Genomic DNA, 26,558 nt, shown 5'->3' with positions numbered 1-26,558 from the left:
TCTGGTGAGCTCTTGCATTCGGTATCTAAAGAATTCCCCAAAGCAGAGACCATAAATAGCCAGAAAAGGAGGTTTGGCTACCTAGGAAGGAGGATTGGCTACTAAGAGAGGTAAGAGCCTATCAGAAGGAGTCTCTGACGTCACCTGCTGGCACTGGCCACTCAGAGCAGTCCAGTGTGCCAGCTACACCTCTGTTTCCAAGATGGCAGAGGTCTGGGGCACACTGGAGGAGCTCTGGGCACCTCACCTGGGAGGCGCATGTCAGGGGAGTGGTCACTCCCCTTTCCTTTGTCCAGTTTCGCACCAGAGCAGGGCTGGGGGATCCCTAAACCGGTGTAGACTGGCTTATGCAGATGGGCAGCATCTGTGCCCATCAAAGCATTTCCAGAGGCTGGGGGAGGCTACTCCTCCCAGCCATCACACCTATTTCCAAAGGGAGAGGGTGTCACACCCTCTCTCAGAGGAAATCCTTTGTTCTGCCTTCCTGGGCCAGGGCTGCCTGGACCCCAGGAGGGCAGAAACCTGTCTGAGGGGTTGGCAGAAGCTGCAGTGGAGACCCCAGAAAGGCAGTTTGGCAGTACCCGGGTTCTTTGCTAGAGACCCGGGGGATCATGGAATTGTCTCCCCAATGCCAGAATGGCATTGGGGTGACAATTCCATGATCTTAGACATGTTACACGGCCATGTTCGGAGTTACCATTGTGACGCTATACATGGGTAGTGACCTATGTATAGTGCACGAGTGCAATGGTGTCCCCGCACTCACAAAGTCTGGGGAATTTGCCCTGAATAATGTGGGGGCTCCTTGGCTAGTGCCAGGGTGCCCACGCACTAAGTAACTTTGCACCCAACCTTCACCAGGTGAAGGTTAGACATATAGGTGACTTATAAGTTACTTAAGGGCAGTGGTAAATGGCTGTGAAATAACGTGGACGTTATTTCACTCAGGCTGCACTGGCAGGCCTGTGTAAGATTTGTCAGATCTCCCTATGGGTGGCAAAAGAAATGCTGCAGCCCATAGGTATCTCCTGGAACCCCAATACCCTGGGTACCTCAGTACCATATACTAGGGAATTATATGGGTGTTCCAGTATGCCAATGTGAATTGGTGAAATTGGTCACTAGCCTGTTAGTGACAATTTGGAAAGCAGAGAGAGCATAACCACTGAGGTTCTGGTTAGCACAGCCTCAGTGAGACAGTTAGTCATCACACAGGGAACACATACAGGGCACACACTTATGAGCACTGGGGCCCTGCCTGGCAGGGTCCCAGTGACACATAGACTAAAACAACATATATACAGTGAAATATGGGGGTATCATGCCAGGCAAGATGGTACTTTCCTACACAACCCCCCCCCAAACGAAGGACAATAAGACTAGCCATGACCTGATGAGTCTTCATTGTCTAAGTGGAAATATCTGGAGAGTCCATCTGCATTGGAGTGGGTACTCCCAGGTTTATGTTCCACTGTATAGTCCATTCCCTGTAGAGATATGGACCACCTCAACAATTTAGGATTTTCCCCTTTCATTTGTTTTAGCCAAAGTAGAGGTTTGTGGTCTGTCTGAACAATGAAGTGAGTGCCAAACAGGTATGGCCTCAACTTCTTCAGTGCCCAGACCACAGCAAAGGCCTCCCTCTCAATGGCAGACCAACACTTTTCTCTAGGGGTCAACCTCCTGCTGATAAAAGCAACAGGTTGAACCTGGCCCTCAGAATTAAGTTGTGATAAGACTGCCCCAACCCCTAATTCAGATGCATCAGTTTGAACAATGAATTTCTTGGAGTAACATGGGCTTTTTAGGACAGGTGCAGTGCACATGGCCTGTTTGAGCTCCTCAAAAGCTTTCTGACAGCTAGCTGTCCACAATACCTTTTTAGGCATCTTCTTGCTAGTGAGATCATTAAGTGGGGCTGCAATTGAGCCATAGTTTTTAATGAATCTCCTGTAATACCCAGTGAGGCCTAGGAAGGCTCTCACCTGGGTCTGAGTTGTAGGGGGAACCCAATCCATGATTGTCTGGATTTTCCCCTGAACTGGTGCAATCTGTTCTCCACCTACCAGGTGTCCCAGATAAACCACCTTTCCCTGCCCTATCTGGCATTTTGAAGCCTTGATAGTGAGGCCTGCCTTTTGCAGGGCCCCCAAAACTTTCCACAGGTGGACCAGGTGATCATCCCAGGTGGAGCTAAAGATCGCTATATCGTCTAGATATGCTGCAGTAAAAGCCTCCAACCCTTGCAGGACTGTATTCACCAACCTCTGAAAAGTGTCAGGTGCATTTTTCAAACCAACGGGCATTACTGTGAATTGGTAGTGCCCTCCTATAGTAGAAAATGCAGTTTTAGCTTTAGCATCCTCTGCCAATACCCTGCAGTCAAATCAAAGGTGCTTAGATACTTGGCAGATGCCAGTGTATCTATGAGCTCATCTGCCCTGGGTATAAGGTGAGCATCAGTTTTTGTTACCTGGTTGAGACCTCTGTAATCTACACAAAACCTCATCTCCCTTTTTCCATCTTTTGAGTGAGGCTTTGGTACAAGCACCACAGGAGAGGCCCATGGGCTTTCATAATATTCAACCACTCCTAGATCAAGCACTTTCTGAACTTCTTGCTTTATGCAGTCCCTAACATGGTCAGGCTGCCTATAGATTTTACTTTTGACAGGCATGCTGTCTCCAGTATCAGTTGTGTGTTCACACCAAGATGTGGTGCCTGGCACAGTTGAAAAGAGTTCAGAAAACTGTCCTAGGAGATTTATGCAGTTGTCTTTCTGCTCTGCAGTAAGACAGTCTGCCAAAACTACTCCTTCCACTAGAGCATCCTCTTCTGTGGAAGAAAAGAGATCAGGGAGAGGGTCACTCTCTTCTTCCTGTCCCTCATCTGTTGCCATGAGCATGGTGAGATCAGCCCTGTCACAGTAGGGTTTAAGGCGGTTGACATGAATCACCCTAAGAGGACTCCTGGCAGTGCCCAGGTCAACTAAGTAGGTGACCTCGCTCTTCTTTTCTACAATGAGATGGGGTCCACTCCATTTGTCTTGGAGTGCTCTTGGGGCCACAGGCCCAATACCCACATCTTCTGTCCTGATTGGTACTGAAAGAGAACAGCCTTCTGGTCATGCCATTGCTTTTGGAGCTCTTGGCTGGCCTGAAGGATTTTACTCGCCTTTTTCATGTACTCCGCCATTCTGGATCTTAGGCCAAGTACATAGTCCACTATATCTTGCTTAGGAGCTTTTAAAGGTTGTTCCCAACCCTCCTTTACAAGTGTTAGTGGACCTCTTACAGGGTGCCCAAAGAGGAGTTCAAAGGGGCTGAAGCCCACTCCTTTCTGGGGTACCTCCCTGTAAGCAAAAAAGGAGGCAAGGTAACAGGACATCCCATCTCCTCCTGAGTTTTTCAGGGAGTCCCATTATCATTCCTTTGAGAGTTTTATTAAACCTCTCTACCAGTCCATTTGTCTGTGGATGATAAGGTGCGGTGAATTTGTATGTTACACCACATTCCTTCCACATAGCTTTCAAGTATGCAGACATAAAGTTGCTACCCCTGTCTGATACAAACTGTTTTGTAAAACCAACCCTGGAAAAGATTCCCAGGAGGGCTTTTGCCACTGCAGGTGCTGTAGTGGTCCTTAGAGGAACAGCTTCAGGATATCTTGTGGCATGGTCCACAACCACCAAGATAAACATATTGCCTGAAGCAGTAGGAGGGTCAAGGGGGCCAACTATGTCAACCCCTATCCTTTCAAAGGGAACCCCAACCACAGGTAGTGGAATAAGGGGAGCCTTTGGAGTGCCACCAGTCTTGCCACTGGCTTGGCAGGTCACGCAAGACTTACAAAAATCTTTTGTGTCCTCTGACATCCTCGGCCAGTGAAACAGGGAGACAAGCCTTTCCCATGTTTTAATCTGGCCCAAATGCCCAGCCAAGGGAATGTCATGTGCCGGAGTTAGGAGGAACTCTCTGTACTGACGGGGAATGACCAATCTCCTGGCTGCTCCAGGTTTTGGGTCCCTTGCCTCTGTGTACAAGAGGTTGTCCTCCCAGTAAACTCTATGTGAGTCACTGACATCCCCATTTTGCTGCTTGACAGCTTGCTGTCTGAGACCTTCTAATGTGGGACAGGATTGCTGTGCCACACTCAGCTCTTCCCTGGCAGGCCCCCATCCACCCAAAAGCTCAGCAGTGTCTGCTGCCAGCTCCTCTGGTGAAGGTACTGCACAGGGAGGAAATTCTTCTTCCTCAGAAGGAGAATCACCTGTAGAGGAAGGGATAGTGGGTAGGGATTTACCCTTGCTACCCCTAGCTTTAGGGAGCACTTGGTCCATTGTTCCAGGATCCAAGTCACCCTGTCCTTTTTGCTTTTTGGCCTGAGCCCTGGTTAAAGCAAAAATATGCCCAGGAATGCCCAGCATTGCTGCATGAGCCTCCAACTCCACTTCTGCCCAAGCTGATGTCTCTAAATCATTTCCTAGTAGACAGTCTACAGGTAAATCTGAAGCAACCACAACTTTCTTTGGACCAGTAAGCCCACCCCCCGTTGAGATTCACAACAGCCATGGGGTGGCTAAGAGTGTTGTTATGAACGTCTGTCACTAGGTACTGGTGACCAAGTAGGTGTTGTTCAGGGTGTACCAGTTTCTCCATCACCATGGTAACACTGGCACCTGTGTCCCTGTAGGCCTGAACCTCAACACCATTGATTAGGGGAAGTTGCTTGTACTTATCCATATTAAGGGGACAAGCAACCAAGGTGGCCAAATCAATAGCACCTTCAGAGACTAGCACGGCCTCTGTGGTCTCCCTAACAAGACCAACCCCAACTAAATTACCAAAAATGAGCCCAGCTACTCCCTTGGATTGGCTATTAGTAGGTTTGCTCCCACCACCACTGCTATTACTAGGGGCACTAGAGGTTGCAGTAGGGGTTGTGGTAGTGGGAGGTTTGGTGTTTTTCTTTGGACAACTGGCATCAGTTGTCCAATGGCCTTTCACTTTACATAAATAACACCAAGGCTTTTTTACTTGATTAGAAGAGGATTTGGACCCCCCCCCCCCCCCCACCAGAGTGTTTTTGTGGGCCTGATGAAGACTCGTTTTTAGATTTGTCCCCACCATTGTCAGAAGACTTATCATCCTTCTTCTTGCCATCCTTGTCACCCCCTGTATGAACTTTTCTGTCACTCTTGTTCTGACCCATTTGTCTGCCTTCTTTCCCAGTTCTTGGGGAGAGGTCAGATCTGAGTCCACTAGATATTGGTGTAACAAGTCAGACACACAGTTATTCAGAATATGCTCTCTCAGAATAAGATTATACAGGCTTTCATAGTCAGAAACTTTACTGCCATGTAACCACCCCTCCAAGGCCTTCACTGAACAGTCAACAAAGTCTATCCAGTCTTGTGAGGACTCTTTTCTGGTGTCTCTGAACTTAATCCTGTATTGTTCAGTGGTTAAGCCAAATCCATCCAAGAGTGCATCCTTCAAAACTGCAAAATTATTAGCATCCCTTTCTCTAACAGTAAGGAGCCTATCCCTACCCTTTCCATTGAAAGATAGCCCACAATATAGCAGCCCACTGCCTTTGAGGGACCCCCTGTACCATACAGGCCCTCTCAAGTGCAGCAAACCACCTGTTAATGTTATCCCCCTCCTTGTAAGGGGGAACTATCTTGTGCAGATTCCTGGAATCATGCTCTCTCACAGGATTACTATCAGGAATACTGCTGCTGCCACCATGGGGTCCAAACCCCAATCTCTGTCTCTCCTTCTCCAGGTCTAGGGATTCCCTGTCTAGAGCCAGCTGTTGCTGTTTAATCTTCAGCCTGGTCTCTTCCACTCTCAACTTTTTGAGTTCCCTTTCTAACATGTTGTCTTCAGGGTGAGTGGGTTGGGAATGCTTGGACACTGAGGATATATTGGAACCAACAGAGGGAGATCTGTCCCTAACAATTTTAACTCTAGCAACCTGGCCTCCAGGAACAAAAACATCCCTACTGTGATGGGAGCGTCTATTACTACCAGCATTGCTCTGAGGTCTGCTAAGGGGCATATTTGGAATAGAACCCTCCACACCTCCCTCAAGGGGTTCCCCTGAGTCAGAGTGTGAGCTATCTACTAACTTCTCTATTGAAGTGCCAGCTAGGGACTTATCATTCTCAATGAGCAGGTTAAATAGAAATTCTCTTGAAGGATTCTTTCCTATCACAAACCTCTATCAGTGCAGAGACTCCTTAGGCTCTCAAAGTTTAAATTGTCATATGTTGTATTGAACATTTTAAGAGAAGTTCCTACATCAGACATGATAGAAGAGGGTTTAGAGACAGTGACAGAAGAGAGAAAATGTTTCAGGACTTTTTAAAGAACAGAAAAAAAAACTTTTAGAAACTTTTTGAAACTTTTAGAAGTTTTAGAGTACTTTTCAGCACTTAGCACAAAGTGTAAGAGAAGAAAAGCAAAACTTTTTGGTTAGGTGTACATACACTGAACTTGTTTTGTATATTTTTCTCTTATGAAAAGTACAAAATGACAAAGTGGTAAGTAGTTACAAGTACTTATCCCACCGCTGCACAACCAATGTAGGAGGCTGGCCTGGCTTGTAGTGGGTACCAGAGGTACTTACACCTTGTGCCAGGTCCAGGTATCCCTTATTAGTGTAGAAGAGGTGTTTCTAGCAGCTTAGGCTGATAGAAGGTAGCTATGGCAAAGCAGCTTAGGATGAACTAGGAGACATGTAAAGCTCCTACTATACCACTGGTGTCATATGCACAATATCATAAGAAAACACAATACACAGATATACTAAAAATAAAGGTACTTTATTTTTATGACAATATGCCAAAAGTATCTCAGTGAGTACCCTCAGTATGAGGATGAGAAATATACACAAGATATATGTACGAAATACCAAAATTAGGCAGTAATAGCAAAAGGAAGTAATGCAAGCAGTGTAAAGTTACAATAGATTGCAATAGGAGCACATAGGTATAGGGGCAACACAAACCATATACTCCAGAAGTGGAATGCGAACCACGAATGGACCCCAAACCTATGTGAGCTTGTAGAGGGTCGCTGGGACTGTAAGAAAACAGTGAGGGTTAGAAAAATAGCCCACCCCAAGACCCTGTAAGGTAGGTGTAAAGTGCACCTACAACCCCCAAGGAACACAGTAGTCGTGATAGGGGGATTCTGCAAGGAAAACCAACACCAGCAATGCAACAACAGTGGATTTCCAGACCTGAGTACCTGTAAGACAAGGGTACCAAGTCCAAGAGTCGCAACAGTGTCGAGAGTGGGCAGGAGCCCAGGAAATGCCAGCTGAGGGTGCAAGGAAGCTGCCACCGGATGGAAGAAGCTTGGTGTTTTGCAAGAACGAAGGGGACTAGGAACTTCACCTTTGGAGGATGGATGTCCCACGTCGTGAAGAAGCTTGCAGAGGTGTTCTCACGCAGAAAGACCGCAAACAAGCCTTGCTAGCTGCAAGGGTCGCAGTTAGGGTTTTTGGATGCTGCTGTGGCCCAGGAGGGACCAGGATGTCGCCACTTGGATGAGGAGACAGAGGGGGCGCCCAGCAAGTCAGGGAGCCCTCACAGAAGCAGGCAGCACCCGCAAAAGTACCTGAACAGGCACTTGGAAGAAGAGTGAACCGGAGTCCACGTGAAGTCACAAAAGGGAGTCCCACGACGCCGTAGGACAACTCAGAAGGTTGTGCACTGCAGGTTAGAGTGTTGGGGACCCAGGCTTGGCTGTGCACAAAGGAAATCCTGGAAGAGCGCACAGGAGCCGGAGTAGCTGCAAATCACACGGTACCCAGCAATGCAGTCTAGCGTGGGAAGGCAAGGACTTACCTACACCAAACTTGGACTGAAGAGTCACTGGACTACGGGAGTCACTTGGACAGAGTTGCTGAGTTCCAGGGACCATGCTCGTCGTGCTGAGAGGAGACCCAGAGGACTGGTGATGGGGTCTTTTGTTGCCTGCGGTTGCAGGGGGAAGATTCCGTCGACCCATGGGAGATTTCTTCAGAGCTCCTGGTGCAGAAAGGAGGCAGGCTACCCCCAGAGCATGCACCACCTGGAAACAGTCGAGAAAGCCGGCAGGATGAACCGATACAAGGTTGCTAGTAGTCGTCTGGCTACTTTGTTGCGGTTTTGCAGGCGTCCTGAGCAGTCAGCGGTCGATCCTTTGGCAGAAGGTGAAGAGGGAGATGCAGAGGAACTCTGGTAAGCTCCTGCATTCGGTATCTGAAGAATTCCCCAAAGCAGAGACCCTAAATAGCCAGAAAAAGAGGTTTGGCTACCTAGGAAGGAGGATTGGCTACTAAGAGAGGTAAGAGCCTATCAGAAGGCGTCTCTGACGTCACCTGCTGGCACTGGCCACTCAGAGCAGTCCAGTGTGCCAGCAACACCTCTGTTTCCAAAATGGCAGAGGTCTGGGGCACACTGGAGGAGCACTGGGCACCTCCCCTGGGAGGTGCACGTCAGGAGAGTGGTCACTCCCCTTTCCTTTATCCAGTTTCGCGCCAGAGGCTGGGGGAGGCTACTCCTCCCCAGCCATCACACCTGTTTCCAAAGGGAGAGGGTGTCACACCCTTCTCTCAGAGGAAATCCTTTGTTCTGCCTTCCTGGGCCAGGGCTGCCTGGACCCCAGGAGGGCAGAAACCTGTCTGAGGGGTTGGCAGCAGCAGCAGCTGCATTGGAGACCCCGGAAAGGCAGTTTGGCAATACCCGGGTTCTGTGCTAGAGACCCGGAGGATCATGGAATTGTCTCCAATTCCATGATCTTAGACATGTTACATGGCCATGTTCGGAGTTACCATTGTGACGCTATACATAGGTAGTGACCTATGTGTCGTGCACGTGTGTAATGGTGTCCCCGCACTCACAAAGTCCGGGGAATTTGCCCTGAACAATGTGGGGGCACCTTGGCTAGTGCCAGGGTGCCCACACACTAAGTAACTTTGCACCCAACCTTCACCAAGTGAAGGTTAGACATATAGGTGACTTATAAGTTACTTAAGTGCAGTGGTAAATGGCTGTGAAATAACATGGACGTTATTTCACTCAGGCTGCACTGGCAGGCCTGTGTAAGATTTGTCAGATCTCCCTATGGGTGGCAAAAGAAATGCTGCAGCCCATAGGGATCTCCTGGAACCCCAATACCCTGGGTACCTCAGTACCATATACTAGGGAATTATATGGGTGTTCCAGTATGCCAATGTGAATTGGTGAAATTGGTCACTAGCCTGTTAGTGACAATTTGGAAAGCAGAGAGAGCATAACTACTGAGGTTCTGGTTAGCAGAGCCTCAGTGAGACAGTTAGTCATCACACAGGGAACACATACAGGGCACACACTTATGAGCACTGGGGCCCTGCCTGGCAGGGTCCCAGTGACACAGACTAAAACAACATATATACAGTGAAATATGGGGGTAACATGCCAGGCAAGATGGTACTTTCCTACAGCAGGTCACTGCCCGATTTACGGACAGTGATCTGCACGATGGGTGCTGCTGCACCCGCCGTACGGCGGCATTGGCGGCGGCTCCGTGTGGAGCCGTCGGTAATGTCCCGGCCTAGCATTCTGCTGGGCCGGCCGGCGGAAATAATGTTTCCGCCCGCTGGTCCAGCAGAAAGTTCTTTATGCGCCCGGCAGGGTCTCAGGGGGGCTGTCGGTCTATGGAAAGACCGCCAGCATGAACACGGCGGTGTTTACCGCCGTGTTCATAATGACCCACAAAGTTTTATAGTGAAAATTCACTAAATCACTATTTTCACTATTATCCCCAGTTTGTTCTCTTTTAACGCCCTCTGGATGCAGACCACCTCCTCCTGAATCCTCTCTCAATAAAACCAGAACTACTATTTTAAAATCTTATCTTAGCCTCCGCCCGACTGACGAGAGAGGGATGTCTGAGTATATTACATGGCTACTGGGCAGAGGGTGGAGAATAAAGTGAAGCTAAGGCAGGTAAAGTGTAGCAGAGAGGAGGGGCTAAACTTATGGTGGCTCATACATTGGACTTGGGATTAAAGTGGAAAGCTTCCTGAGATGACACTCCTTGCATGGCACTGTTTTTCATAATACTACACAATCCAGACATTGCTCTCCAACTCCACATAGTATGTGTCCATAGAATAATCATTCAGAACCGTGCTCAGGAACTCTAGATAAAAAATAAGGATTCTTGCAGATGAACTCGCTAAGCATTCCAACATCAACAAAATAAATGCCTTAGTCAAAAAGGCAGATATTATCAATGATGACGAGTGACTCAACATTGAGGGTATTCTGGTTGTTCTGGTCATTAATAACTGGCAAACTGCTAATAAGGTCTTATTGTTGGCAGGCTGTTCATCTTTGGTAGTGGTCTCATCTTCAAAAGCACTAAGGTGCCAGTGGGATCTTTATTATCAATGCAATTCTTGTATGAAATCGGGTTTGTGTTGTCATCAGTCAGCTTGTGAAACTTGGTCAAAGACGAATACTTAACTATTTGTACCCCTCAGACAGAGTATTCCCATTTGGAGTGAGCTTTATCTTTGATCCATAGACATGTCTTGGAGGGAACAGGACAATCTTCAAGCAAAAGTGGATTTACCTTTAGCACCCTCTTCACAGTAAGGATATATCCCTCGAGAAAGTACAGTCATCTTCGTGTTACAGCTCCTTAGCGCCGGCTGAGAAACCATCAAAATATGATAGTTTTCTCTGCATGGCAGTTACAGAATGGGGTACATTGGCATTCACAGGGGTTCAGGTCCAAAGTTAATTTGTCAGTAGGGAAGATTAGCTGCCCGTCAAAGCATCAAAACAAAGTGGTTTAACAAGGAACTGTTTGAAAATCAACAAAAAAACACTAATGCCTTAATCGATGTGTAGCGAAATATCTGGCAGGCTCCTCAAGAGAAGTGTTTTGTGTCTATTAACTCATTAACAGAGGACAAAAGTACCCAAGGGAGGTTAATGCCAATAGGCAGTGGCCATCATCACTATACACCTTTCAAAGCACAAAACATGTTGCCCTTTATTCTAGGTGGCAGTGAATTGGGCTGCCATCATTTGAGACTACTGGTGATGATACAGCATTTACCTTAAGAGAATATGCTAGAATTAATTAACCTTAATAAAGGAGTATTTTAAAAACAAGAGATTACAGGAAAGGAAATTGGCTACTATAGGTTTGGAAAAAGACAGACCTGTCTCAGAAAGTACTCTCCCACTGCCCTTTCAGAGCCACTTGATCGACGAACACATTGATTTAATTTCTTTTCTTGCTTTCTATTCCAATGACTGTTCTTGCTGCCTTTAAGAAGACCACGTCTCTTTGCCGAATTAGCACTATACCTGAAAAAAATGAAGATCAATGCATGTTTCAATTGTCTACATTTTTTGCACAATGTATATATTGTCAGAACCATACAATATTATGCTTATGGACCACTATTTATTGAAATTTAATAAAGTTATTCGAAGGATGGAAGAGGTTGTGGCGTTAGAGCCAGAGCTGCAGACTTTGGTACTGGGGAACCAGGTTCAAATCTTAGTCTTGGCTCAACATCGTGTCAGTTTAGGCAAATCTCTTAATTCCCACGTGGCTAAAGTATTAACATTCACTAATAGGTGTTCATGTAAAGTGCTCAAATACCTTAGATCGACTTTGCGCAATACAAAACTGAAAAAAACTATTCTAACCATTAGACTGGGAAAGCACAAATAAAGAGACTAAATATTGAGGACAAAAATGCTGCAAAAGAGACTTCAGTCCTTTTAAAAGCCATGAAGGCTAAACACAAAAGTCAACAAGATTATTAAATACTTTAGGTACAGAGAAGGTGCATGATTATCAGCACTCTGAAAGGTGGAAATGTTTAATCTCTAAAGGTGATCTAAAAGGAGAAAATTCTCCAATGCCTTTAGTGAATTTTGAGACATAGGAGACACAATGAAGCCTGATGGTGGCAAAGCTAAGAAATCAAAACACAGTCTAGAATAAAAGTACAAGTTACTTACCTTTGGTAACAATATCTCTGGTAGACACATATATCCTAGTTGCAGATTCCTTACCTTAGAATTTTACCCCAGGTGTCAGACTGGATCCGGAGACTTTCTTCAAGCAATACCGTAGCGCATCAGTAGGTGGCATCAGTAGACTCCACGGGCGTCGTTGGCGCCGTAGTCACCGTGATGACATCAGGAGTAATACACAAACACCACCTCAGCACAATGACGTCAGTTTCTTTTTACAAAGTTCAACACCAAAGCGCAGAGCCGTGAAGAATGCTGAGATTGGTGCGCCAGAACTAAGGCCCTGAATGGGGAAGCCCTGTCCCTAAAAACCAGTTCGCAAGCGGGGAGGATGGGTAGGTCAGTAAGGAATCTTCAACTAGAATATGTCTCTAGCAGATATATCATTACCAAAGGTAAGTAACTTGTACATCTGATAAAGACTTCTAGTTGCAGATTCCTTAGCTCAGGATAGATACCCAAGCAATGCCATACTCAGAAATGGGCTGCTAACCAAGATCATACTAGCAAGTCCTTCAGGACCGAACAACCAAAATAGCCATCCTGACTGTCCAGGCAGTAATGTTTGGTAAACATGTGCAAGGATGCCCTCATAGCTCTCTGGCAGATATCCAGGGAGGGACTACACATGCTAACGCGGTGGAAGCAGCAGTCGCTCTGGTGGAATGAGCGCGCAAGCCCTCAGGGTGCTGCTTCTTGGCAAAAGCGTAGCACATCTTGATGCAAATAAGTACCCATCAAGAGATGGTAATTTTTTTGCACCGCCTTCCCTTTCTTCGCACCCATATATCCAAAAAAAAGTTGATTGTCCACTCGAAAATCTTTAGTACGATTGAGATAGAACACCAACACTCTTTTTGGGTCCAGACAGTGGAGTCTCTCCTTCTCATGAGAAGGATGTGGAGGTGCGTAAAAGGTAGGCAAGGTGATGGGCTGGCCAACATGAAAAGGTATAACGACCTTGGGAAGGAAGGAAGCCTCAGTGAGTAACACAACTTTGTCAGGGTGCACGGACAAGTATGGGGGCTTTGAAGAAAGCGCCTGAACTCACTCACTCTGCGAGCAGAAGAGATGGCAACAACAAAAAACAATCTTGAAAGTAAGGAGTCGTAATGTACAATTGTGCTTCGGCTCAAAGGGAGTACACATTAAGAAAGTAAGGGCAAGATTACGGTCTCACTGAGGCATGATAAATGGAGTGGGAGGAAACAAATGAGTGAGACCCTTAAGGAATCGACTGACAACAGCAGACTTAAAGAGTGAAGGCTGATCATGCAACCTAAGAAAGACCAAAATAGCCGATTAATAACCTTGAAGGGTGTCCAAAGCAGAGCTCTCCTGGGCTAAATAAAGAATGAACAAAAGAACCTCATAAAGAAGAGTGGTGGTGGCTCCGCGACCGGTCTCGAGATTTTCCCCTCGAGTGAGACCGGGACCTAAGTGAAGTCAAGTGCCAGGCCGCCATAAGCTTGATGGACCGCTCCCTTAAGGCCTTCAGGGGTATTGTCTGGCACTCGGAGCAGGACTTTGGGTCGTGGTCACGCTCCAGGCACCACAAACAGACCCGATGTGGATCAGTCACTGACATCATTCGGTTTGAAGCCGGTCTTAGAGGACATACCTAGACGCACCAAAAATCTCACCAAAAAGTAGACAAAGGAGTCGCAGTCGGTCAAAAAGCGACCAACTGTAGCTCTCTCCGGATCAGCGCATGGTGCAGAAAGAAAAGAACTGACGTCACTGCACTGAGGCGGCATCTATGTACTACTCCAGACGTCATCACAGCGATTACGACGCCTGCTGGGTCATCTGATGCCACCAACCAACGCACAAGGGTACTGCTTGAACAAAAAATCTCCGGATCCAGTCTGACGCCTGGGTGAAAATTCTAAGGTAAGGAATCTGCAAATAGAAGTCTCTATCAGATCATTATTTTCATGCAGCTAAGAAGCAATTAAGTTTCTATGTTTCACAGACACTCTTTTCTCTGTCATTTATATAGTCAATTGCTCATTCCTTCATGCTCAGTTGCACATTTCTTTGCACTCATTTGCTTATTCCTTCACACCCACTCTTTTGCATACAGAGGTTCTTGCACAAAGAGGGGCTCATCCTGAAACCTGGTAAAAACTGTTATGCTTATTTAGGCATCTCTTGAAGTCTCAAAATGCTGCACTCAGGGAGATCCCAGCTCAAAATCTTATAAGCTCGAAAAGCCATTATGAGCACTTAGACTTTTCATATTTGGCGTGGTCTCCCTTAACTTTTTGGCTCTGTTCCCCAGGTTGTTGATGTGTGCTGGACTCTGATTTTGCTGTTTTTGTTATTCTGGGCACTTTACCACCGCTAACCAGTGCTAAAGTGCAAGTGCTCCTGTACAAAATGTGTATGTAATTGGCTTATCCATGATTGGCATATTTGATTCACTAGTAAGTCCCTGGTAAAGTGTACTAGAGGTGCCAGGGCCTGTAAATCAAACGCTACTAGTGGGCCTGCAGCACTGGTTGTGCCACCCACATAAGTAGCTCTGTAATCATGTCTCAGACCTGTCATTGCAGTGTCTGTGTGCAGTTTTAACTGTAAATTCGACTTGGAAAGTATACCCACTTGCCAGGCCTACACTTTCCCATTTCTTACATGTAAGACACCCCTAAGGTACGCCCTAGGTAGCCCCAAGGGCAGGGTGCAGTGTATGGTTAAGGTAGGACATATAGTAATGTGTTTTATATGTCCTGACAGTGAAATATTGCTTAATTCGTTTTTCACTTTTGCAAGGCCTGTCTCTCTCATAGGTTAACATGGGGGCTAACTTTAAATCTGATTAAAGTGTAGATTCCCTTTGGGAGCGGATGGACAAGTGGAGTTTGGGGTCTCTGAGCTCACAATTTAAAAATACATCTTTTATTAAAGTTGATTTTAAGACTGTGTTTGAAAATGCCACTTTTAGAAAGTGAGCAGTTTCTTGCTTATGCCATTTCTGTGACTCTGTCGGTTTGTGGATTCCCTGTCTGGGTCAGTTGGACAGTTAGGTCGGTTGCACCTCAAACTAGACAGTGACACAAAGGGAGCTGGAATGTAGCCTGCATATCCTGATGAGTCATCTGCGCTAGGGTGGAGGGGAGGAGTGGTCACTCACACCTGAAAGGGCTATGCATTCCCTCACACAATGCAGTCTCCAACCCCCTGGTGAGTGTCTGGGGTCTGGCCTGGGAAAGGCAGGATTTCACATTCAAAAGAGACTTTACTTTGAAGTAGGCCTAATTCAAAGGGGTATAAGAAGGACACCCAAAACTACAGATTTTAGAACACTTCTGGAAACCAAGAGGAACCTCTGCCTGGAGAAGAGCTGAAGAGCTGAGGAAGAAGAGCTGCCCTGTCTGTGACTGTGCTTTGTGGAGCTATCCTGCAGTTGCTGATTCTGCCAGAGTAAGAGGGCAAAGACTGGACTTTGTGTGCCTTCCATCTTGTAAAAGATATCCAAGGGCTTGATTTAGAGCTTGCCTCCTGTTGTTTGAAGACTCGGGGACAGCAAAGACTTCACTCTGCCCTGCCAGCACCTGGAGTCTCTGGAGAAACTCCTACTCTGCCCTGTGGTGCCCATCCAGTTCCTGGGACCCTGAAAGGAGAAGCTGGCAGTGGAGGGAAAAGATCGACAACTCCGATCTGTGGCTGAAAAATCGACGCGCCGCCGACTTCACGGCTGAAAATCGACACTCGCCTACAACGTGACCTAAGAATCGACGCATGGAGCTGGAGAAACGATGCGCAGCTTCGCTGACGAAGGCTGGGAGATAGCAAACTGCGCTGCGTGGTTCTCAGATCATCTTTAGGCTGGATTTCCAACACAAGTACCACTGGGCGTGTAAAAACAACGCAAGGCCTGCCCGGACCCGAGAGTGCTGACCGTATCGACGTATCGCTCTCCTACGGAGAGAATAAATGACGCGCCCTGACCCGACGAAGGGAGAAACAATGCACGGTCTCGCTCGAAAGTGAAATCAACGCATTGCAAGCCCTTTTTGACGCACACTCGCCTGTGCAGGTTTATTTTTGACACACCAAAGGTACATTTTCACGCTAACAGTGTTAGTGTGTGTTTAAAACTACATGAAGACTCGTTTTGCACTTTAATTGATAACTTGATTTGTGTATTGTGGATTTTTGTCGTTTTGGTCTTGTTTTGTTTAGATAAATATTCTCTATTTTTCTAAACCTGTGTTGTGTCATCATTTTGTAGTGTTTTCATTAAGTTACTGTGTGTGTTTGTACAAATACTTTACACCTAGCACTCTGACGTTAAGTCTACTGCCGGTGCCGAGCTACCAAGGGGGTAAGCAGGGGTTAGCTGAGGGTGATTCTCTTGTACCCTGACTAGAGTGAGGGTCCTTGCTTGGACAGGGGGTAACCTGACTGCCAACCAAAGACCCCATTTCTAACAAGCACCATGATAGGGCCTAGATAAACAAGAAATACGATTTATCCGAGTTAGTTCTGGAATACCTGCACTAGAAAAAAGATGCTTTCACACCGATCTGAGGCTCTGTTAACAGCAAGAGCAAAAACCAGATAGGTGACAGTATTATTCTAAAGGTTTGTCCCACTACACTAGCATAACATGCTATTGGTTGTTGATGATAAATGAAGTACTGTTATTACATAATAGTAATGAGGCATGACTCCGCTTTTAGATAATGGAATTTCAAAATCATACTTAGCATAAGTCAAGTCAACAACAGCAAAGTGAGCACATAATTAAATGTGTTTGCAGAGGAGCCTTCACCGACCATACGTCTTATCACCAACCATATGACTTACTATCACCGACCATATGCCCTATCACTCCTGGCCCAGACGCCCAGCCTAGCCAGGAGCGGCCAGATCCACACTGCACTCTCCTGCATTTCCTAAGCCTCCGGTTGCCAGGCAACCAGACACCCGCGCATCACAGGCCCACCCACAGACCGCCAAACCCCACAAGCTATTAGATGCCTGCCACTGCATGGCATAAGTGAGCCTGAGTTTTACTCTACCTGCTCTCTCGTGTGACCGAGAGGAATTACCTGAATCCCGGCCCAGACACCCAGCCTAACCAGGAACGGCAAGATTCATGCTGCACTGGCTGCACTTTGCCACATTTCCTCTGCGTCTGGTTGCCAGGCAACCGGACGGCAGCCATCTTGCTGCCTGATGACATCAGCTCTTTGCAGGCTCCGCTCACAGACCCACCCACCCCCACAGGCTACTTAATGCCGACCGCTGTGCAGCATAAGCGAGCTTGAGTTTTACTCTAATTGCTCTCCTGTGTGACCCAGAGGAACTACCTGACTCCCTTCCCAGATGCCCAGACACTCAGACGCTCAACCTAAACAGGAGGGCCGGATCCATGCCTCACTCACCAAATTTCCTCAGGGTCCGGTTGCCAGGCATCTGGACGGCCGCCATTTTCGTGCCTGACAACACCAGCGCATTACAGGCCCCACCCAAAGACCCGCCCACCCCTGCCAGCCGCTGTGCAGCCGCGTCACTGGTGTGCCAAAGGCAAGCCCGTGTGCACCAGTCCATGCCACGACCAGCGCCCAAACCCCTGGTCCACCAACCTTCCACCACTACACCAGCGCTGCCTTCAGGAAACTGGATCATGGACGAACCAGCACCCTCTATTGTGCCCGCCCACCCACAGACACCGAAGGAGCTTTCGACTGCTGCCACTGCTGCTTCATCTATGAACCCACAGAACCTCAGCCTCCCCACAAAAACCACCGACCGCCAGCCCCAATGTATACTACTCAATGTCCAGTCACTGACCAAACATGCCACCAAACTCTGGGACACCATCACCACCTCCTGCCCGACATAGTATTATTCCTCTCTGGCTCAAGGACTCCTCAGTCCCCGCAATACCCACCGCCACCCCAACCGGCTACAAAATAACTCCCATAGACCGACCAACCAGACCAAGAGGAGGAGTTGCCATCATCCACTAGGATTCCATCACTCACCACTTCCGACGACCCCCACTCACCCTTCATGGAGTACCTCAACATCCACCTCCAAGTCAATGCCCACTCAACCATCAGAGGTACGGGCGCCTACAGACCTCCAGGACCCTGACTCCCCCTTCTGCAACTCCATAACCAAAATCATCGCCCCCTCACCTTGGACTCCAGACACTACTGATTCCTCAGCGATCTTAATTTCCACCTAGAAGACTCCTCAGACACCAACCTGACCGTCCTGCTACACTCCATGAACAACCTGGGACTCAAATAGATAGCCACAAACCCCACGCACACTCCTGGCCACACCCTCGACGCAACTTTCACATACAGCAACTAAATCCAGTTCAGCCACACAACCAAGCTCACCTGGACGGACCACAGCATCGTCCACTACACCATCTATGTCAACTGACATGCCACCGTCCCCCTTCTCCCCACCGTAGCTGGAACACCATCACCAAATCCAAATGTACAACCACACTCAACACCACCACCCTCCACACGTCCAAAGATGTCAATGAAGCTACCACCCACCTTTCAGAATGGCTCACCACCAGTGCTGACTCCATCGCCCCCCTTCACAACAGCAGGGCCAGCAACCACGCCAACTGGTTAACCCCCGAACTCAAAGCAGAAAAACAGAAATGCAGATGTTAGAAAAACCGCTGGTGCACCAGTAAAGTCCCAGGCGACCGCATAGCCTTCAAGACAGCCCTCAAATCCTACCACTATGAACCAAAGAAGCAAAGAAAGCTAGCCACCCACCTCCAATCCACAAACAGCCCCGAATAGCTATTCCAAATCATCAGAGAATTATCCTTGCCCGACGCCATCAAAAACACCATCCAGCCCTCCCAGTCTCTCTGCAACTCTCTTACCGACTTCTTCCACACCAAGATCGCCAACATCTACAAAAACTTCGAGTTCCAACCACTGCAACCGGACCTTCCAGTGCCTTCCACCACCCTACTGCCTGGACCCCCCTCGACATCGACACCAAAACCACAACGTCCATCATGTCCTCCATCCATTCTAGAGCCCCGGCAGACTCCTGCCCTCACCATGCCTTCAACCTCAGACACAAGGTAATCGGACCCCCGCTCATTAACATCATCAATTTGGCTTTCAGATCCGCCACTTTCAAAGAATCATGGAAACACACCGAAGTAAAACCTCTCCTGAAAAAATCGACAGATGACACATTCAACCTCAAGAACTACCGGCCCCCATCTTACTCCTCTCCCCATCCCGACCAAGGTGCTGGAGAAAGCCATCAACCTCCAACTCACGGCCTACCTGGAATCAAACCACCTGCTCTACACCCCTCCTAATCTGGGTTCCGACTCCAACCACTGGACAGAAACCTCCCTTATAACTGCCACTGACGACATAAGAGCTGTCTTAAAGCCAGGGCACTCCTATGAAATAAGATAAGAGTCTGTACAGTTAGGTTCTTGGTCTTCGGAAAATCAATATATAATCTAAACAGAGTTAAAGTTCAGTGTCTTTATTCTTGTGCGAGGTTTTCATACATGTTCATCACATCAGAAAGATTCCATATGTGGTCATCACAACAACATCCAACAGCCAACACGTGTTTCGTCTCCCAGAAATTAATTTTGCTTGATTAGGATAAGCCATCTATTCATGTTAACACCTTACTTATTTTTTGCCCTGAGGAAGTCAATGAGATGAATTTCTCTGTGAGAAAGATCTGGGAACAGGGTCGAGAAATGCCCCCCCCTCGTTGATAGGCTTTATGTGTTACACTACTGTAGAGAGTGAGCAGTGCAGCTGTTTGCCAACAATAGTGTTGTAATTGACCCTGTAACCGAAACTACTGGTGTGCCAGACATTCTTGTAGTAGGCGCATATGTAATCAGACATGTGTTGCTATTACAATGCAAGATGTAATCACGCCTAAGAGTGACATAACTGTTTTGACTATTGTGTTGGTTGGGACAAAACGTTTGTAGTAGCGATTGGATGTTCGGAATCCATGCTATGTCTGGGTAGGCTGATCCATGTTGTGTGTTGAGAACAGCCCCTAAATGCAGCTGAATCTGTGCAGGTTGAAGATGTGGCCTCTGTATGTTGATAGTAAACCACAGTTGATGGAGAAGTTGAAGTTGTACAGTGAGCTGAGTGTGTTGTAGACACAAGGGAAGCATACTGGCTTTTAGGAGCCAGTCATCCAGATATAGGAAGACATGATATCTTTGCTTGCGCAGATGTCCTGCTACTACTGCTAGGTATTTGGTGAACACACCAGGTGCGGTAGTGGCTCCAAATGGAAGCATCTTGAACTGGTAATGCTTTCCTGCTATAACGAATCTGAGTCATTTGCGGTGAACTGGATGGATCAGGGCCTGAAACTAAGCATCCTTTAAGTCTAGTGCGGACATAAAGTCACCCTGTTGTAGCAGTGGGATCACATTCTGAAGAGTTAGTCTGTGGAAGTGTTCTGACAGGATGTAACTGTTCAATGGTCTGAGGTCTAATACAGGCCACGGAGATCTATCTTTTTTTGGAGATTAGAATGTATAGGGAGCATACTCTCGAGCCTTGTTGTTGAAGAGGGACAGACTATTTTACACCTTTGTGCAGAGCCTCTACTTCTTGTTTGCACAGGTTATGATGTTCTATAGAGAGTTTTCGAGGTGGGATGTTTGGCGGTGCGGTGATGAACTCCAGATAATAATCATGTTTGATAATGTCCAGTACCCACTGATCTGATGTTATGTTTTCCAGGTGGGGAAGAAATGTTGTAGTCATCCCCGACAGGTTTTAAATGTTTGGGGGAATGAAAAGAGAGTCACTGCTTGGAGGTGGAGGGTGTGGGGCGAACAAAGGCACCCTTCTCGCAACCCTTGGAATTGTTTCCTCTATATGTGCCTTTGTAATGTCCCCTTGAAGGGAAGGCCTGATGTTGCCTGTAGGAGGTGGTAGAGGCATCTGATGTTGTCGTTTTGGTGCCCTGTTTGTTGTTTTTATGTGGGACGCCGAAAGGAGCAGCAAGGAGTAGGGGTTTGGAGTGCCCCCATTGATTTAGCTATGTCAGTGTCCTTTTCATCTTTTCCAATCTTTGCTCCACCTGGGGACTAAACAGATGTAGCTAGCCGAATGGGACATTCAACATCGTTTGCTGCACCTCTGGCTTAAAGCCAGATATGCATAGCTAAGTATGTCTACGCAGCAGGACACTAATATTGATGCCCCTGGAGGCTGTGTCCACTGAGTGAAGGGCAAACCTGATTGAATTATTTGATATTAATTTTCCCTCTTGGACAATTTCATGACCCTTTTTCTTGTACTCCTCACAGAGAAACTGGAGGAGTTCCTTCAATTCATCTGAATGGTTCCTGTCATATCTTGCCAACAAACCTTAGGTGTTGTCAATTTGCCAATGATTGGCAGCTTATGTTGCCTTTCTTTTTCCTGAAGCGTCAATGAGCTTGGACTGTTGTTATCAGGTGGAGGAGCATCCGCTGTGGTCTGGGAATTAGCCTTCTTACGGGCTAGGGGGAGTTGGCCGTTGATGTAAACTGGGTCCGAGGGTGCCGCTTTATACTTTTTATTGACTCAGGGTGTAATGATGTGTGCCAACACTGGATTTTTTAAAATATCATCCGAGTGGAGGAGCACTCCCTTGAACATGGTAAGGTAGTGACATGCCCTAGTGGCACTGGAGAGTGTTTCCAAGAGAAAAACATCTTCAATAGGATCTTTGGGTAAAGGTAACTGATGATATTCTGCCGCCCTACAATCAGTTCCTGAAAATATGTTGCATCATCTGGAGGCAATGACTTAGCCAGGTAGAGGTCTGGGTCAATATTACTCGTGGGATCAATATCATAGCTGTCCCAAGGATCTGTGGGCTGTTGATCTACATCAACTCCTCTCCCCCATAATTTCCAGTGTACGACTGTGGGGAGCCCTGTTTTGTAATGTCCCCTATTTCACTATGATAGTGGTGTGGTAGAAGAGTTGGTGGTGGAGAGGGGGGTGGAGAAGGTGGTTGAGGTGGTGGAGAAGTAGGCAGGGGAGATAGACGAGGACTGGTTGTTATGGAGGCACCAGTAAGTCTATATTCTCTTCCAAGGAGAATCAGCGCTTCGATGGTAGGGGCGCTGGCTGCACTGCTTTAGCTAAAATTCATCCAGTAGGAGGCTGTACATGCAGTTTCTTCTGCTTGGGATCTGGTCTCTCTTGCGTGGTTTGGAGGATCAGATTCTGGAGCCAATGTCAGTATGGTGGGTTTCAGTGCTGAAATAGATTTCGGCACCAAGGTACTAAAAGCCGAAGCAGTTGAGGCCGGGGTGCTCGGAGCTGAAGATGGTCGGCTCAGTAAAGAAGAAGGTAGTTTTGGCTTCGCTTTCGATGTCGAGCTCGAGGGTGGTGCATCCTTAGCAGATGGTCAGTGCCTACCATGGTCTGTTGGAAGTGGTGGCCCATAAGCCATAGTTACTGTCGGAACCGAGTGTCTCTTGGTTGGTTGACAAGGGACATGGATACTTACTGTACATTGTCCCAGAGGAAGGTACATTTGTAGACCGATCTTGAGGTTAGGGCAGGAGTCCTGGATGGAAAAGTCCTCTTCCTCAGCTACCAAGGCCTGTGCAGTTGTTCCTCTTCCTCCTCGACATCTTTTTGGCCCAAGATGTCAGGTGTATCTTAAATATCTTTTTGCAGCATCTCTCTGCGACCGACCCAACAGTCCCACAAAGTTTTCTTCGATGGAAAGGATCAACAGGCCTCACAGTCCTCTTCCTTCTCATCAGGAGTCAGGCACAGGTTGCAAACCTGGTGGAGGTCGGTCCTCTGGTATTCGCGTGGCAGTTGGGACAGCAGCGAAATGGAGTCCATCCTATTAGAAGCGCATCGCTGGCCGAAACTGATGAAGTGAGAATAGGCCCAAATGGGTGAAGCTTGAATGCCGCGAGCGGAGCACGTCGAAACGACAGACAATGCTTTTCTCTTTTTTCGAGCAAAACGATGGAACACGATCGAAAACAATACTTATGGGTATAGAGGTGAAGAACAAATTGAAGGGAGCCCGATACGGTCTCGAACCGAAGCACCGAAGAACACATCCGAACCCAATGGAGGAAAGACAACAATCTAACAATGGAGTCGATGTCCATGCGCCTTATCACCAAGGGGAGGAGTCACTTTGCCTCATGATTCAAAAGACTTCTTCAAAGAAAAACAACTTGCATGCATCCGAACCCAACAATAGATGGCAGGAGTATTCACAGCATGTGAATCTACAGCCACACATGCCTCGAACATTTTCTTCCTTTCAACTAACCCATTAACAAAAGGGAAAAGAAAAGCCTCCAGCAGCCCCATGCTGTGACTATCAGCTAGACTTACTTAACCACTTCATGCTCCTTTATAGAGCTCATCAAAGCTACAACAAAATGGCTTCAGGAAGGAAGTCAGCACAGGGACAAACACAATCTACGCATTTGTTTTCTGTCCCAGCATTCCGAAGAAACCACTGTATAAATTGGCTGTTATGCAAGAGAAGCTTGACGACGGCGTGGAAACAAATTGAAAGCAATGGACACTTGCAGAATAGAGTAAAGTCTCCAACATTACCTGCAAGCTCCAAAGAGAGAAAGAAATTGAAGAAATGCAATTAAATGAAAAAGGACACCCATCTTGTCACCTCCAATCACATGTCTGCTGCTTTTTCTACTTCAGCTCATTTTTTTAAACTGTGTCCAATTTTCTCTCTTGATTAGGTCTCACCTACCAGACAATGCAAGCTGTCTGGATGTGAAGGGCCCACGGTGTGCTTACCAATAACTTACAGAGATCTAACAGCTTGCCCAATGCTTACAACCACTGATTGGCTTCATTGTCACTCTCATTTGCATGCTTCTTATTCAATGGCTTGCTTTCTCTCTTATTTTGTTTATCCCTCTCCTCATGCATAGTCTTTTTACAATCCCTTTGATTGGCTGACATTTTATCCTTTCACTGCTAACATTTTACAGAACTACTTTTTTAGTTGTGACTGAGAACTTCATTAGAGTGCGTATCTTTTCCAGCACTCGGCCTTGTGTACTTCTCCCCCAGCCAAATAGAGCCCCCCCCAATCTCTGTCTCTCCCTCATGTGCTGCTCTCTTTCTCGTGTACTTCGCCCCAATGCACTTTTATGGTGCTCTCTCGGTCTTTGACTTCCCCTGCCAAATACCCGCCCCACCCAAGCTCAACAGGCTCAGTGCTACTCCCTCCCTCGTTCTGCTGCTTGCTCTTTTGTGTGTGCTTTTCCATCTACACCCATGCCGTTTTCTGCACTTTGTGATCTCACTCCCACCACCTGTATTGCTCTGTTTCTGGCGTGCTGCTTTTCACTTCCTTTCTCCACCTGCTCCTCTGTCGCCACTCCAACTTGCAGTCCTTTTTTAAAAAAATTCAAGCTAAAAAGCTTTTGTTTTATTATTTACAGATGCAAGTGGTTCCACCATTTTGGATTGGTGAATGATAAAAGCAAAGAAAATGGCACCCGTGCCATCCTATTGGCAAGTGCATGCATGGTGACATGCACAAACATATGTCATCACGCACTGATGCAAGCAGAATTAGGCAACCACCACCAGCGGCCGCAACTTTGCACCTTTTATTCTTCTTTTATGTTTTTTGTTGTTGCTGGCCAGCACTGGAAAACAGCATCTTGCTTGTTCTCTGCTGCTGCGCATTTTCTGCAAAGAGAACTGTTGAAGCCTGTAGGTTTCGGCAAGGGGACGGATACTGGCTTGCCTATGTTCGTTTTTCCTTTCACCCTTATCCTCTTCTATTTACCTTACTTTGAGTTTGGGGTGATGCAAGAAACATTCTTTTTTCTTGCACCGTGAAACTTTCTGTTACCAAACGTCTATCATGAAAGGCCAACAGGCGAAAGTGTAAATAAAACTGTAATAATATTCAATCTGTCTTTGTCACAGTTTTTGCTGGTGATTGTAACTACTGCCTCCTATAAAGAGCTATGAAAGTCACTAAAAAAATTCTACTGAATCTCTATGAATACATGTTACTACAGTGTGTATTTGAAGTTGTCTTTGATAGGCCCAGTCTCTTCGTCTATGAGTAACAATCATTAAATATGAACAAAGGCAGTGGCGGCTTGCTCGTATCTACAACGGTGGGCGGGAGGAGGGTGCAATAGTAATAAAAATTAATCAGCATGAGAGCAGCGTCAAGATTTGTGGGCTCTCTCAGCACTCACATGAGAGCTGGAGGTCTGTGCTTTCTCTAACCCAGCTGTTGAAAGACAGCTGGGTTAGAGATGTTTAAAGTGCGCATGTCAGGCTGGCCATCGCAGGACGGCCGGCCAAAGGGACATGCGGTCCTTAAACAAATGCACAGCTCCCTGCTACCACTCGCCAGCAATTGCCCTGCCCAGTCCAGACACCCGGTTCAGGACGGGGTGCTGAAAAGTAAAATGGCAATAAAGAAAGTTTATCATCATTTTACTTTTCAGTTCTGGTGGCATTTTCATTTAGCGGGGCGACTGCTCTCGTGGAGGGGCCGCCCCTGACCGAAATGTGGCATTAAAAGACTCTTTGGAAAAGAGGCTCCATGTTATTTAGCTCTCACATCAAGTGAGTGTGCTGCAGGGCGTACCTCAGAGCTCTAGGATTCAATCCTGTCAATGTAATTCCCAAAAAATATTTTTTGAATATATTAATAGTTTATATAGTTTAATATTTGTTCTAAAAAAGAAATATGGGGCCATGAAGCAAGGTACTTAAGACAACTAGTAGACTGCAGCACCTTGCGTATATGCTAGCAAAGAGGAGATAACGAGGAACTGGAAATGCCCAGCTGGCCCTAGGCTGGTTAGTTGGAAGAGGGAATTGGAACGCTGGGCGGAATATGAGAGCTTGGTCTTAAAATGGGGACCCAGACAGGGCGGAGGGTCGCCAGAGTTAGCGCATACTTGAGAGCACTTGGTGGAGGCCCTGAAGGATAGGGATCGTCTGACCCTCAATGACCCCATAGAGACCTTACCAGTAGCCACCGGCCAGGAGAAGACCCCTTCCCGAAGCAAGTAATTAATTGCCACTTAGAAAAGCTAGATTAGTAAGGCTACCGGACTAGTACTCGCCTAGAACACCCCAAGATAAATACACAGACACATACAGATCGCACTCGACAAGATACAGCTCAAGCTCAAAGATGGGGGGGGGGGGGGGAGGCGGGGGAGGGGCATTACATGCAAGTTGTTTAGAAGCCTTCTGTATCTGTATGTTGATAAACTGAAATTGCCAATAAAATCGGTTTACAAAAAAAAAGTCAAGGAAAACTACAGGACATTTGCTTTGAAACAAAGAATATAGGAGATGCCGATCATCTACAGAAAACAAAACAAGAAATTAAAAGTACCATCCAGTAAATTAGGTGTTACATTAAAGATGGGCATGTGAAACTTCTTCAACTCTAGACAGTGAGCAAATGTGCAGCACCGATACTATAATAAAACAGCATACAAGGCATTTTAGATCCC

The 26,558-nt window shown here is 46.9% G+C and overlaps 1 protein-coding gene across 1 annotated transcript in view; it reads right to left on the bottom strand.

Annotated features, from left to right (window-relative positions):
• Window positions 1-26,558, bottom strand: part of PHC3 (polyhomeotic homolog 3) — a 374,591-nt gene that overhangs the window by 53,110 nt on the left and 294,923 nt on the right. The window contains exon 13 of the mRNA XM_069213181.1: window positions 11,212-11,359. Coding sequence (XP_069069282.1) covers window positions 11,212-11,359 — 148 coding nt within the window. The remainder of the gene's footprint in view (window positions 1-11,211; window positions 11,360-26,558) is intronic.

This window comes from Pleurodeles waltl, chromosome 11, assembly GCF_031143425.1.
Source record: "Pleurodeles waltl isolate 20211129_DDA chromosome 11, aPleWal1.hap1.20221129, whole genome shotgun sequence".
NCBI classification, from domain to species: domain Eukaryota; kingdom Metazoa; phylum Chordata; class Amphibia; order Caudata; family Salamandridae; genus Pleurodeles; species Pleurodeles waltl.
The sequence above is the reverse complement of the archived record's forward strand: the minus strand, read 5'-3'. Positions and strand labels throughout refer to the sequence as shown.